Below are 15,249 nucleotides of genomic sequence, written 5' to 3'. Positions count from 1 at the left end.
CAGTTAGGAGACTGAATTTCTTTAAAGGCTTGGTCTGATCTACTTTCTGAGTACAGTTTTTCCAGATCTGGGTGTTAATTCCAAATTTATTTACTCTATAAATACAATTTGAAAATCCTTTATATCAAATGATAGAATTTTTAGAGAGTGAGTATAAATTTTAATATTAGTTGTTTAGAAGTTATTTTTAAACTTTTTTGATGGCATATCCCTGTGAAAAATGTTACACAAAAATATCCCTAAACTTTGTGCATGTATGTATGTTTAAAAGTTATATACATGTGTTACTGTACTAATGTATACTTTATAAAAACAAGCAGGAAAATAGACAATGAAAAAGATTACGATTAAACAAAATAATGTGGTGTCCTCTTAATCATGATTAGCGCGTTATCAGGTATACCTTAAGGCACATGAATGCTTTGAGTAAAGTTTATCATTAGAGGCAACATGTTAAGTATTTTAAAACAGCTTTTAATATCTGGGTGTCTTGTTTTTAGGCCTCCTTAGATCATCATTATTTTTCCTTTTTCTGGTTTGTGGGGTTTGCACTGCTAGTGTCTTTGATGTTTTTATTTCATTGCAGGCATCTTTTGAAGCCACTAGTCCATTTTGTGAGTTGGTTCTACTGTATGTGCTAAGTTGCTTCAGTTGTGTCTGACTCTTTGTGACCCCATGGACTGTACCCTACCAGGCTCCTCTGTCCATAGGATTGTCCAGGCAGAAATACTGGAGTGGGTTGCCATTTCCTTCTCCAGGGGATCTTCCTGACTCAGGAATTGAACCCGAAACTCTTATGTCTCCTGCATTGGCAGTTGGGTTCTTTACCTCTAGCTCCATCTTCTACTACATAAAACAGTGTAAAAAGTCATAAACCCAGGCATCCCTAAATGGAAGCATATCACCGTGTACTGAGAGAGAGGGACAAGGTACAGAATGTCTGCATGCAAGTTCGTCTATTTTCTTCCTAGTCCCCAGAGAATTAAAACAACACTCAAGAAACCATTGCCCAGGGAGGTGCCTCCTAATAAACTTCTGTTTTTCTAAGAATTTTGTTGAATTGATGAGAGTTGGATTTATATCCAGAAATGCTTGTATATACTGTTATTGCATATGATGCAAAGAGCTGACTTACTGGAAAAGACCCTGATGCTGGGAAAGATTGAGGGCATGAGAAGAAGTGGGTGACAGAGGACAAGATGGTTGGATGGCATCACCAACTCAGTGGACATGAGTTTGAGCAACTCTGGGAGATAGTGAAGGACAGAGAAGCCTGGCGTGCTGCAGTTTATGGGGTTGCAAAAGTCGGACACAACTTAGTGACTGAACAGCAGCAGCTGTTGTTGCATGTAGTGAGAATATTGCCCTTAAATTTGTTCATTACAAGAAGGAGATAACTTTAAGGGCAGCATCAAGAATCCTGGATTTGGACTCTGAGTCCCAGCTGTGGTACTAACTGGCTGTGTGACAACAAAAAATTGACTTTCTAAAAGTTTCATTTTTGTAAAAGTTCTCACATGATGGTGATGAGAATTAACCGTCAAAGGAGAGGTTTGTAAAAGGGCTTTGTAACTTGTCACTTATATTTACATATAATTTATAATGCTTTAATGAAATAAAAGGATAAAGTCTTTTCCATAGGTTGAGTGCATATACATACATCCTCAGTGACAATTTTTTGCTTATTTGTTTCACTTCTAGATTGCCTCTTTAAACTATGTCCCATGAATCGCTACTCTGCCCAGAAGCAGTTCTGGAAAGCTGCTAAGCCAGGAGCCAACAGCACGACCGATGCAGTGCTGCTCAACAAATTGCATGTACGTACCGGGGCGGGACCCCGTGGCGAGGTCTCGTGAGCCGCCATATGCTTGTGTCTGGGTGGAACGGGTTGGGAAAATGAGTTTTGCAGCCCTTCAGCTCTGGATACTGACTTCATATGTTCTTTGATAAAGGAATAAAAGAGATCCTCTGTGATCCTAAGGAAAGGTGGGTCTTGGTCATCCTGAGATGTCTTGAGAGTTACTTTTCTCAATCATTTCTTTTTTTTTTCTCAGCCATTTCCTTTTCGGAATGGCTTTAAGTAGAGTACTGGTTATGAGCACAAGCTCAGCAAGCGAACTGCCTAGATTTGAATGCTAGCTCCACCCCTCACCAACTGGTCGTCTTGACTGAGTTACTTGGCTGTTTTGTGCCTCTGTTACCTCATCTGTAAAATGGGAATGATAATAATATCTACATCAAGAGGTTGTTGTGAGGATTACATGAAATGAACCATGAAAGGTTCTTGTCAACAGTGCCTGCCACATGATAAGTGCTCAGTAGATTTTAGCTACTATCATTGTATTTATCTTGTCTATTGGTTGGCATATCAAAGAGATGCTCATTCCACAGCCGCTGTGCTGTGTGACCATAAGCAAAATTTTGAGCCTCCCTGAGCCTGTTTTTCCATCTGTCAAATGATGACATGATTCTTCTGGTGTCTAGATGACCTAATTCTTCTGTGAGGCTTATCTGTGTGGAACTTCTTTGCAGTGTGGAGAAGAAAGATATGACATATATCCAATGTGGTATTATTGAAATTTCAGTCCATTCCACACCCCCCTATTCTGCTTTATTTTTCTGCTTGTCACTTCCCATGATCTTTCCAATTTATTTATTAGCTGTCTACACCAACTAGGATATAAACTACACAAGGACAGAAATTTGTGTCCGGTTCACTGTATCCCTCTCCCTCTTGTCTGCAACACGTGGGGCACTCAAATGGTTACTAACTGGATTTTTAAAGATCTTTCTCGGGCGATGATAATCAAGGACATACAATATCTGTGAGCATGTGGGGCTCATGCCTGCCCAGTTTGCGACCAGTAAGTGGCAAAGTCACGGCCAGCTGCACCGGGTAAGGTGGGACTCATGGAAGGGACTCGTTTACTCAGCACATGCTGTGTTAGATGGGGCTGAGGGCTTCAGGCACGATGAGAAGACCAGGTCCCTGATCTCCCTGAGCTGAGCCTCTCGTGTGCGGACACACATGCACACACTGGCTTTAAAATGAAGTGCAGACCCTGTGGCTGCTATGCCCTCTGAGGCATCTGAACTGTTCTCACTATACTCTGGCCAGACTCACTCTCTTTCCTTTCGTTGCATTTGTTTTGAAGCACCACAGACTCTTAACAGTCTTAGGACATTGGCACTTACAGCTTATCCTGTTGAGAACATCCTTCTCCTGACTCTGCCTCTGTTAAGATCTCTGCCTCCTTCGTCTCTCAGAGTCTCTCTCCACCTCCTTATCTAACCCTTGTCTTGCTTGCTTCTCTGCTTCATGCACCCTGTTTATATCTTTCTCAGCACTCATCACAGTCTGCAATTATACTTTATAGTCCCCTTAATTATCATCTGTCACTCAGTAGAATGTCAGCCCCACAAGATGAGGAGCAGTGTCTGTCTGGTTTCCCGCTGTATCCCCAGTGCCTTGTAATAGCATTTGGCACATAGTAAGTGCTCATGAAATATTTCATGAATGGATGAAAATGACACGGTGCTCACTGACGGTGGTAACGCTCTGGCAGTGTCTTACCTTCTGGGAGCTTAACAGCTGACTAAGAAATAGAGGTACTGACACAGCTGTGGCAAATACTATTATAGGGCAAACCACCAAAGCTTTGTGAGCACCTAGAGAGAGCTTCACTGGTGGCTCAGTGGTAAAGAACCCACCTGTGATGCAGGAGACGTAGGTTCGATCCCTGGTTTGGGAAGATCCCCTGGAGGAGGGCGTGGCAACCCACTCCAGTATTCTTGCCTGGAGAATCCCATGAACAGAGGAGTCTGGAAGCTCCATAGTCCATAGGGTTGCAAAGAGTCAGAAATGACTGAAGCAATTGAGCACGCAGAAGGAGCTCCCAGATCCTCTCCTGTGAATAAGGGTGAGTGAGTGATATGGTAGTCAGGGAGGACTTCCTAGAGGAAGAGGAGGTGACAAGTAAGCCTCACAATGAGGCATCTTTGGCAGTGAGAGGGTAGGAGAAGGAGAAAAAGCAGAAAGACCGAGATCACTTGGGAGGCTTCCAGTATTGCATCATTATTTTAACAGTTTTAGGGTAGATATTCTCAGCCTCAGCAGACCCATTTCTCCCTCTTAATAGCAGATACTATTAATATGTAACTGTATGAACAGGAAATAAAATTTATAAGTAATATAGCCTCCCAAGATACCAAAGTTTGAAAATGAATTGTGAAGGTAAAATGAAAGGTATTTTATTAAGTTCCTGCTCAGGCACAATCATTCTAGAGGACATAAGAAAATAAATGCTTGTACCTGTTTGTATAAACCCCGTGAATAAGGCAGCCAAAGACTGTGGCTGATGTAGGTCTCTAGTACTGGTGGCCCAAAAAACATGTTTTCCATAATGTGATTTTTCAAAATGGTTAGCAGTTCTTCATAATGTTACAAAGAATGCATAGCACACTCTTCTCTTTATTAAAGAACACTCCCATTTTTGGAAAATTGTTAATAATAACTTTAATTAAACCATGCAAAACCGTGCTTTGTGTGAATGTGTAAAGTGGAGTTAGGAACTTGGCTCAGAAATGGCAGATAGCCAGGACTTCCCTGGTTGCCCAGTGGTTAAGACTCTGCCTTCCAATGTGGTGGGTGTGCACGTTTGATCCCTGGTCAGGGAACTGAGACCCCCCACATGCCATATTGGGCAGCTTAAAAACTTTAAAAAATAAGTAAATAAATAAAAAGACATTGCAAAAAACCAGCTTTTTTAACCCCCATGACTATCCACTGGAATACCAAATTGTGTGGGAGGAATGATGCTTCTTCCTTGAACGGGACTGTGCTATGCATTTCTGGCACGCGGCACCCCTGGCTCTTGTCCAGAATACCAGTAGCGGTCCCCTCCTCCTCTAATCTTTGTGATGATCCAGGGTGCCCCCATAATTTGTCCTGGGAGCATGGGAATCATGTTGAATGGGTAGGAAGGGTTGCCCAATTCTGTACATCTCTCAGGAGAGCTATTTAGCACGCACACCTGTGGGATTATCATGGTGGAGGCAGTGCATGTCTTTAACTGTCCTGGCTCCCCTTTTCTTTAATAACAATGATTATGTTCAGTGAATTCTTGCTGTTGTTGTTTAGTTGCTAAGTTGCATCTGACTCTTTGTGACCCCATGGACTGCAGCATGCCAGGCTCCTCTCTCCATGGAATTGGATAGCCATTTCGTTCTCCGGGGGATCTTCCCAACCTGGGGATAGAACCTGCGTCTCCTGCATTGGCAGGCAGATTCTTTACCACTGAGCCATCAGGGAAGCCTGAGATCTCCTTAGTACATCTCAAACTGTTTCTTCTCCTGCACTATCTACAGCAAGGGTTGTAAGTTGAGGTTCCTCGTGGCCAAGCAGGAAACCAGTTGGAACAAAGGGGTCTTGGTGGGCCAGCTCGCTCAGTGGCTCGTGCCTGTGTGCAGGTCTGGGGACACCTCCACCTCCCAGCTGCTGCTGCATGGGAAGGTGGGCCTAGAGCTGCCGTCACATATCAAGAGAAACTAAGGACCCATGCTTTGATGTGTTATCTCTCAATTTTAAAAAAATGTTGGCAGCTGATTCCATTAAAGTTTAAAACACACATTCAACACCAACACCAGAATGGCTCGGGCAGGGTGACGTTCTTGGCCACCCATTCGCAGCCTGTGATACATGTGTTGTTTCATCAGCAATTCCTTTTCATGCTCCTTCCCACAAATGAACCCTGAAAAAAACCACACAGTTGAAAACTGCAATCCTAAAGGTGACCGAGAACTTTGAACTCCTTACTAAAACAAACAACAAATGTTCTCTTTCATGCCGTTCTTGCTTTAAATAGATTTTAAAAGGAAACCAGCACTGTCCCCTGATTTAGGATTACTGACGTGACTTTTGGGTCTTACTCACTCTGTGCAGTTCCTACTTTCCTTGCTTAGTTGGACATTTTTTGCCCCCTTGTGTCTGAAAGTCATTCACATGTTCTAGTGTCGTCATTAAAATGCTGTATTTTGGGAAGCCGCTTGCCTTTGGGGGTGGATGGCTGGTCTCCAGGGGGTTTTCATTTTTATTTTTGTCAACTACTGTGGAGCACCCCAATCAAAGGTCAGATTATTTTAAATTAATGCCATTTAAGGAATTAGTTGTCTAGACCACTTTGACTTCCTTTTGCCTAGGCTATGCAGCACGCCACCAGCTCTCTGAAGGACAATGACATCTAGTGGCTGGTGGCTGTGTGTGTCTGTTCTTTCAGAGAGGACTGGATGCTAACCCCCCTGGTCATGATTTCCCAAGACTCTTGGCAGAATGAGGTTCCCCCACCCTTCGCAAATCATGTCATTTGTTCTTCGGGCCTTGACTACATTTCCTGACAGCGTTTTTGTCTGTTACCTTGAAATAGCACCTACATTGTTTTGGTTCTGAGAAATGATCTGTTACTTTAAGCTGGGAAGAACCAGAGGAGTGATGGGTCTTTATTGTCATCTGAAGCCTGGGTCCTGCATTGCTTATTTTCAGAAGGCTTAATTCAATATCATGTTATGTAATTCAGAGTTTTTTGACCTCAAATACCCTTTCCCCACTGCTCCAGTGACCTCTCTGTGGTAATGTAATCATGGTTTCTCTATTTCTGAAATAAAATAACAGGTGACTGTGATGGGATTGACCTTGATGTTGCTTAGGGAAACACGGTAATGTCCGTGGTGAATAATGGTGGTAGAGAGCATAGCATAGAGTGCCATTTCTTCCTTAGAAATTCAGAACTGTCCTCAAGTCATCGTGCAAGGGAAAGAGCAACAGGTACTTGTTTTATTGGGATTCTTAAGTATTGAAAGGGTAACACATTTAAGGTGGCTTTTTATTTACTTTTATTTTTAAATTAATTTTTATTGGAGTATAGTTGCTTTGCGATGTTATGATGGTGTCTCCTGTAGAGCAAAGTGAATCAGCTATATATTTTCATATATGTATATATTTTCATATCCCCTCTCTTTTGGGTGCCGTCCCCGTTTAGATCACCACAGAGCACTGAGTGGAGGTCCCGCTGTACGCAGGTTCTCATTACTTATCTGTTTTATGCTTCCTAGAGCATTCATGTCAGTCCCACTCTCCCCAATTCATCCCGCTCCGCCTCCCCACCCTCGGTGCTCATCCGTTTGTTCTCTGCATCTGTGTCTCTATTTCTGTTTTGCACGTAAAGCTTTCTAAAAACCCAGGCTTCTTGCCATGGAGATAGGATGAAGATACTTCTGAAAAAATGACGTGAGTATTGTAAGAAGTGAATTCCAAAAACACATGAGTAAGAAAAGGGGAAAAAAAATGGTACACTCTCTAAATCTTACCCCTCAAAGATAATCTTGGTTTTATATTTGATGTGTGTCCCAGGCTTCAACCCCCTATTACTCCTGTATCTCCGTATCTTAAAGTATTAATGGGGGCATGCCGTCTCACTTCTCTTTCTTTCACTTGCTTATTTCCCCACTTACTATGCCATGAATAAATAAATAGCTCTGTATTTTTCATGGCTACTTGATAACTCCATGGTATAGCAGGACTGTAATTTTAGAGAGCTAATCCCTATGGAGTTCAGAAATACTTAGGATCCTGACAATTTTTTTCCATTCTGGAGGGGGAAAAAAGTGGTTATGGCCTCATGTGGCCTCTTACTTCTTAGAAGAAATTCCTGGAAATAGGACGGCTAAGTCAAAGTTATGCCCATTGACCAACTTTTTGGTGGATATTGCCAGATTATTCTTCAGAAGGGTGGTACAAATCTACTGTCTTAAAGTGGGGACTCATCTTTAGAATACACTTGAGAGATTTAATATGTTTTTTCCAAGGTTAAAGCAGCCTTGATCAGTGGGCCTGGCTATAGGTTGTACCTTACTTCCTTTTTATTAACCTCTTGCTTTACCTGTTGAACTAAAAATCGTGATGGATGTTTTTTTCTGAAAGCCAAATTATATGTCAGTTATATCCGTAAAACTGGGGGAAGGGAACTAATTTATTTCGTGGAGGGAGATACTTAAAGACTGACTTGTGAACTCAAATGAACACATACACAGTGTTTATGCACTTAGTAAAAGAGGACATGAATGGGAGAGTTTTCTCCTTAAACAAAGAGCCCTTATAGCAAAACTGAATTCTTAGAATGGTTCATAAACTTAATTCATGGAATGTTTACTTAGTAGTTATGTGTGGGCTTGGTGGTCATCATTAAGTCTTTTAATCGAGTTTCAGATATGATATTTGATATTCTTAGATGTTTATTTTCCAGTTGTATATTTTCACTTCTGATTTTACCTTTTATATGTTTTTAGGGAAATACCCTTTAATCTTTAGAGATACTGGTGTTTAATTAGTCTTAAATATGAAATCTGGGCCTTCTTGGTGACTAATCTGACATTTTCTTTTAGATATGCCGGTAACCATTGGATTACCACTTTTATCCTTAGTCTGAACATAGGCAGGAACTTAATATTTTAGATTAATATTTCTTAGATTGAAGCCACTGGAAATCCTTGAGAGTCAGAGGAATATCCATGAGAATTTTCCCTCTTAACCAGGAGCCCTTATATTATTTAAGTCCAAGAAACACTACTTTAAGATTCTCTAAAGGTGAATCCTTTCAGTGTGACATGTTGAGCAGAAAGAAAAAAAAAAAAAAGCCTGTTGGGAAAATGTTGTTTTATTTTTCTTAATTCATTGATTTTTCCACCCTTTGATTTTTTTTTTCTTTCTCCAATTTCCTGTCCTTATTAGCTGAGAACTGCTTGGCAGAAAGAATAAATGGCTTTCTCCAAAGTATAAACCTGCCTTCTAAGTAGATTCAGTCCAGTGGTGTTTTTTTCTTTGGAAACTACCTGTGGTTACTGCAGAGCTCTCTGGAGAGGGTACAGCTCAGGCATGAAAACAGGGAGAAGGGAGGCGGGAGGATGTGAAGGGAAGGTGTTTGTGGAGAGGAAGAGAGAACGGGGGAGGACCGTGCCCAGGGCAGTTGCATGCCAAGGATGGCTATGGTGTCTGCACTGCTATTGTTTCTCGATGTGTCTTGAAACCGGTGAATATTATCTTTGTGTACCTGAGAATAGCAGACTGGTAACTAATTCCAAAAGAGCAAGAGGGGAGCCTCTGAATAGACCATTGTTTTAAAGGGTTGAGATTCATAGGGTAAAGTTGTAGTCATCTATACGAACATAGGCACACCCTTACCTTCTTGTAATGTAGTTTCTTTCTGGTTAAGGATTGCTGCCTGCAGCTTATTTTTCTCAAAAGATATGCCTTCCTAAAAATACCTGTCTTCCTGGTAGAGGCGGGGTAGATGCTGAGCTTAATGGAAACGGGAAGATTCTTCATCCAGCCAACTTCCCACTTTCAAAATTCTCATCATTAGGACATTACTTAGTTACAGAAACTTGTGCATAACAATCATGCTTTAAATGTTTTGAATGCCTGTTTGGTGTCTAGTATGCATTTTCTCTCATCTCCATGATGAGAGAGGGGGGGGGAAGAAAAGGCTTATTTTGTCCTCATTTTGTGGATGAGAATGCTGAGTGAGGCTCCGTGAGATTAAATAACTTGGCCAAGATGGTCAAGTTGGTCTGTGGTGGAACCAAGACCAGGCCTGAAGGGTCCTGTGGGAATGGGGACCTGGGAAGGAAGCCCATTACCCCGTGGCGTCTGCTAGCATCTTGTCTCAAGGCCAGGGGGAGACTCTAGGAGGAGAACATTGGAAACGGTTCTGAAGGATACTGCTGGTCATCATCATGCATTTATCACCCATCAGATTAGAAGAAATCCCTGTTATTTTACTTTGGTTTTACTTATTCTGGGTTTGGGAGTCAGGGGTTGGAACAGCAGTTTAATTGCCTAGGATGAAACTAGCTCCCCTTGAGCATGGTTATGATATGTTAACAGTCCTTACTGAGTTCTACAGGGAAATGAAGAAAGAATGACTGTGTGGGTTGGTGGCCTTGGCCGACTGTTTTGGAAACCCTCTATTCTTATCATGTTCCCTAGGCTGCCAGGGTTGGGGCTAGTAATATTTCCAGCATCATTTGTGACTGTATCAATCTGGAGTTTACCCAAATATGGGTGTGAGATTGTCTCTTACTTAATAGCTGTGTAATTTTTTTTTTAATGACAGTATTAAGCAACATTTCAGATATACATGGTAGTAGAGAAAACAATATAAACTCCTTTTGTAGCCATCATTCAACTAACTGTGCATTGTCAACCAAACTTTTTCATCTCTCTGAGTCTGTTTCCTCCTTATTAAATTAGAATAATCATCTTCTCCTCAGGGAACTACCATGAAAATTACATAAATTATAATTGGTATATAACAGTAAAAATTAACATTCCATGAATCCTTCTGTGATGAGATACTGTGCTAAGTGATTCCTATGAGATGAGAGTGCTGTTTTTATTTTCATTTTACAGAAGAGGTAACTGAGGCTCACAGATATTAAATAACACATCCAGGTCAGAAAACCAGTATGTAAACCCTGTTTTATTTCACTCCAGAGCCATAAAGACAACCTTTACGTATCATAAAAGGGCTATGCAATTTCCCTTCTAATCTTACCCTGTTTTCTTTAAAAATATATAAACTTTTGACTTAGTCTTACCCTAAGCAGATATCTGTGAAGTCCTTAAAAGAAAGAACACCTTTTTGAAAAGTCAAAAAGGCCAACAAGCAAAGGCATGATGGGTTGGACTGTTAAACCCCTTGTTCATTGCACTTAGCCTCTGGGTGTACTTAGGTATTAATAGTTACTTATTTCTGTGGTTCCTGTATGAACTGGCTGTGTTGGTTCTGCATCACAGCAGAGAAATGAAACCCACTGTTGCCTCTTTGTGACCACTCTTCCTCCTCCATAAACAGCATGCTGCAGACTTGGAAAAGAAGCAAAATGAGACCGAAAACAGGAAATTGCTGGGCACCGTGATCCAGTATGGCAACGTGATCCAGGTAGGTCAAAACCGCTCTTCTGTCACGGAGCTGGAGCCTTACAAAGAGTGAAATGAAAAGCAAGCGCACTAAACCCTATTGAGACACAAAGAACTCCATGGAGACAGCCAGTTTATTGGAAAAGGTCTGGCATTTCTTCTGATTGGGCTGGGCTCTTGGGTTTTCAGTTGGTTCTTTTTCAATGTGAGAGTCCACTTCTCTCCTTGGAAGCTGTTAATTGAGGCTGTCCATATTTTTTAGATGGGAAGCTCCTATCTAAAGAGGAGCCTGACTGTTGAGGTCTTGCCTAACTTGCATTCCTTGAAAGTTCCTTATATTTGGAAAAAACTGATTCAAGGACTGGTCACCAGAAGTAATAAGAGCAATTCTGTATCTTCAGTTAGAATCTTTGAGTCTCAAGTCTTACCTAATGGGTCATGAGGTTTACTTGTTTATCTCTGGTACCTTTACACTTGAAAGGATTAGACACAATTTAAGAAATAGCTACCACAGGGTTTGCTGGGGAAAAAAAAAAAGTCCACCTGGGTCTGTCCTTGCAGAAAACAGTCTGTGAGGAAGTCCAGTGCCAAATATGGCTTTAAAAAAACATTAAAGAAATTATAGTTAATTTATGATGTTGTGTTTCAGGTATATAGCAAAGTGGTTCAGTTACACACATACATGTATATATATATCCATTCTTTTTCAGACTCTTTCTCATTATAGGTAATTACATGATATTGAATATAGTTTCCTGTACTGTACAGTAGGTCTTTGTTATCTATTTTATATATTGTAGTGTGTCTGTGTTAACCCCAAACTCCTACTTTCCCTCTCTTTACTAATGCTAATATTAAATTTACAACTGACAGAGGAATTCCTTCCCACTTTTTCTCCTCTGAGATTTAGGGCAAGAATTCTTGCCATGCCTCAGGTGTCTTACTAGCAAATGGTAATAATAATGGTGTCTACTGCCTATAATGATTGACAGGTACCTGTCACAGAGTATCCTCTGAGCACATATTACCTAATGTTTCTTATTTCCCCAAGCCTAGGTCTTGACATCCACCAATAGGTAATATCAGGTTACAAACCAACCAAATCCAACACCTCAGCAGGTGCATGGAGGATCAGGGCTACTCATCAGAGTAAGAACAAAGGCTTAGGAATGCATTAATTTCCCCTTGTGTATCATGGCTAGGGGATGTCGGAGGCTCATGGATCAGACAAGTTACTCCTCTACTTCCAGTAACCCTGGCAGTGTTTGTAAACCTCCTGGGAGTGTTCTAGAAACTATCTGTGAACCTGGAAAGAGGGATATTGGCACTTTGCAGTGGTATCTCCTGCTAGTCTTACCATGTCTCCAGAGACTGGACAAGCTTTTCATATTCCCTTCCATCTTCTCTTACAGCCTGTTGAGTTGGGAAGCTTTGGTCAACTCTTCCTGGCTTAGACTTACTATGGGACATTTCCCATCTAGATCTTCAATCTTTCCATCCCTTTCATGTACCCACTTGCCAAGTAATTAAGAATAGAGTGCTTAGAAATTCAAGGTGAAAATCCGTAACAGTCATGTTTTTTCAAATGAATTGACGATCCCCCTAATGGGGTCCTCTATTAAACTGAACTGTGTCTCTTGTTCAGAAGTGCCCTTCCTTAGCTCCACCTTTGTGTCAGGGCATATTCAGACTGCAGTTCTTTAGACCCTTTACGTGGGGTTAGACCCCTTCCTGCTAACCAATGGCAAGAGTGCTATTCTATCGGACAGCATCCTTTACCTGAGTGACATCCATCTCGTCCAAGGCTGTTTTGGGAGGAAAATAATTTTCTTCTCCTCTTCCTTCTACTCCCTTCGCTCTTCCTCCTTTTCTAGTCATCCCCTTGCCCTAGGCACTTCTGTGGTTCTCTAACTTCACAGGCAGCTCAGTGGTGGGAGGAGTGTTTGATACATATTTTATATGGCTGAGAGAGAAATGGTAAAGATTCAGAGACATGCTGACAGGCACCTTATTCTCCTTGTGGTTTTCAGCTACTGCATCTGAAAAGTAATAAATACCTAACTGTGAATAAGAGGCTTCCGGCCCTGCTGGAGAAGAATGCCATGAGAGTGACATTGGATGAGGCCGGAAATGAAGGGTCCTGGTTTTACATTCAGCCATTCTACAAGCTGCGATCCATCGGAGATAGCGTAAGTGCACATTCCCAGCCCCAGGAGCGCTCTGTGCCAGGCCTCCAACCATAACTGCATGCTTGAGTCAACTGGGAGAAATTTAAAGTTGGAGCCAGAGGCTTAGCCTGTAGGAGGAGAAGGGACTCACTATGGAAACCAGTGTTTGGGAAACAGGGAAATTTGGAGTGAAGTGTGACCTACATACAGTAGCTCTATTTTTCCTACTGGGCTTCTGAAAAAATTCATACGAGCAGCCCATTACCTCGATAACTTGACCACAAAAGCTGGTGTCGTGTATTACTGTCCTGGGGACTATCCCCCTCCTTCTAGATCAGTGATGGAATAGAAATGCTTTGCTATTTAGGAAATAAAGTTAGAACAGAGGATGGAAAAGAAGTAGATTGGTCAGAGAAGGGGAGTGGATTTTAGGATTAGCCTCAATTGCTCTTTGTCAGTAACTCTGCGGGTTCTTCATTTCATTTCAGTGACTGTGGTTGGTTTTGAGCTGCCCCTCTTCTGGGTAAGGGAGGTCATTAAGTTATAAAGAACCACTTAGAACCGTTCTGATACTTATTGTCTACCTTACTCTGTGCTTATGTGGCCCTATACTTACCTATCACTATGTACAAATGCTATTAGCAATATTTCCAACCTTGTTAAGATTCTGAAATAGTTGTTTCTACCAAAAGAAATAAGTGTTTAAACTGTGTGAAATCTTACCAAAATGCTCAACTAGCCTCCACCTGAAACTGGGTTTTGCCATTTTTTAAAACTTACGTATACAAAATCTGAGTAGTTTCAAAATGTTTTACTTTATATGTATGTATATTAAAGTATATACAATATACCTGAAGCATGTAGTTCCAGGACATGCCACCCACCCCCGCCCCGGGCAGTTGGTATACAGTAGTGATTATCAACTGAATGTAAAAGAACTAGTACAGAAAAGCTTACATTTCAGCTAAAGGTTTGGATTTTTTTTAATGTATTTAGCATAATTATATTCATTTGGAGGTAGAGAAAATTTGGTAGTATGTCTTCCCCAAATGTATCAAACTGAGAAAAGATGGGTTTTACATCTTAGGCAACCATCCTTCCCATTCTTTTTCCTTCCGCTTCCATAATAAAAGATAAGGAAGGGTGCTTTGTTCTGAACTTCCTTTCTAGCATGTCCTTTGCTTTCCTGTCCTTTAAGGTTATCTTTTTATCTGTGCCTTTGTTGAGAAAACTAGATGATTTTGAATACTTACCCTTGTAGAATAGTGTTTTTTTGAATACTTACCCTTGTAGAACAGTGTTTTTCAAAGGACAGGGTATCCATCTGTACATAGGCTAAGAGATCAATTTAGTAATTTGTGACTATTATTTTAGAAAATAGAATAGAATAGATAGTATCAAGCCATGTTGAACATAATGGGGATAAGATTGTTTGGTGTGGGTAACTTTTGTCTTAGATAAATAGATATGTATATCTGTGCATACATGCATATATGTATGTATACACACATACATATATATCTACATAAGTATGTATGACCAGGTCATAATAGAAAACATATTTCTTAATATGACTTTTCAAAAAAGTCTAAAACTCATTGCTTTATAAATGTATAGCTTTATTCTCTCAAAGATAAAGACTTACTTCAGCAAATATTCTGCTTCTACCCGTAAAACTTAATTAGAGCTTATTTATGCAAGTGCCTTAACTGAATCTAACAGAGGTGGGACTTTTTTCTTCCTGCTTAGACTAACTTTGAAAGCATCTGTAAGTAATCAGTGACAATTGTGGGCAAAAATTTACCTTTAGTCTTGTAAACATCACCCACTCCTGGTCAGGGTCAGGCTTTTAAAACTGTGCCTTTGTGCCGAATCATTCTACCTGCTAGAAGCTGGGCCTTCTCCTATGTAGACACTTACGGCTTCTCCCAGAACTAGCCCCTGCTCACTCCGCAGCCCTGACGTTTTTTGTGAAACGCTCTGTGGTCCTTTCCATTTCAGGTGGTCATAGGAGACAAGGTTGTCCTGAACCCCGTGAATGCCGGCCAGCCCTTACATGCCAGCAGCCATCAGCTGGTGGATAACCCAGGCTGCAACGAGGTAAGAGAA

At 41.1% G+C, this 15,249-nt stretch overlaps 1 protein-coding gene across 7 annotated transcripts in view; it reads left to right on the top strand.

Annotated features, from left to right (window-relative positions):
• Positions 1-15,249, top strand: part of ITPR1 (inositol 1,4,5-trisphosphate receptor type 1) — a 345,839-nt gene that overhangs the window by 124,310 nt on the left and 206,280 nt on the right. For all 7 annotated transcript variants that reach the window (XM_043885522.1, XM_043885521.1, XM_043885519.1 and 4 more), the window contains exons 5-8: positions 1,702-1,817; positions 10,908-10,994; positions 13,003-13,161; positions 15,142-15,240. In XM_043885522.1, the coding sequence (XP_043741457.1) occupies positions 1,702-1,817; positions 10,908-10,994; positions 13,003-13,161; positions 15,142-15,240 (461 nt within the window). The remainder of the gene's footprint in view (positions 1-1,701; positions 1,818-10,907; positions 10,995-13,002; positions 13,162-15,141; positions 15,241-15,249) is intronic.

The sequence above is a fragment of the Cervus elaphus genome, chromosome 24 (genome assembly GCF_910594005.1).
Source record: "Cervus elaphus chromosome 24, mCerEla1.1, whole genome shotgun sequence".
Taxonomy (NCBI): Eukaryota; Metazoa; Chordata; class Mammalia; order Artiodactyla; family Cervidae; genus Cervus; species Cervus elaphus.
This window is presented reverse-complemented; position numbering and strand designations above follow the sequence as displayed.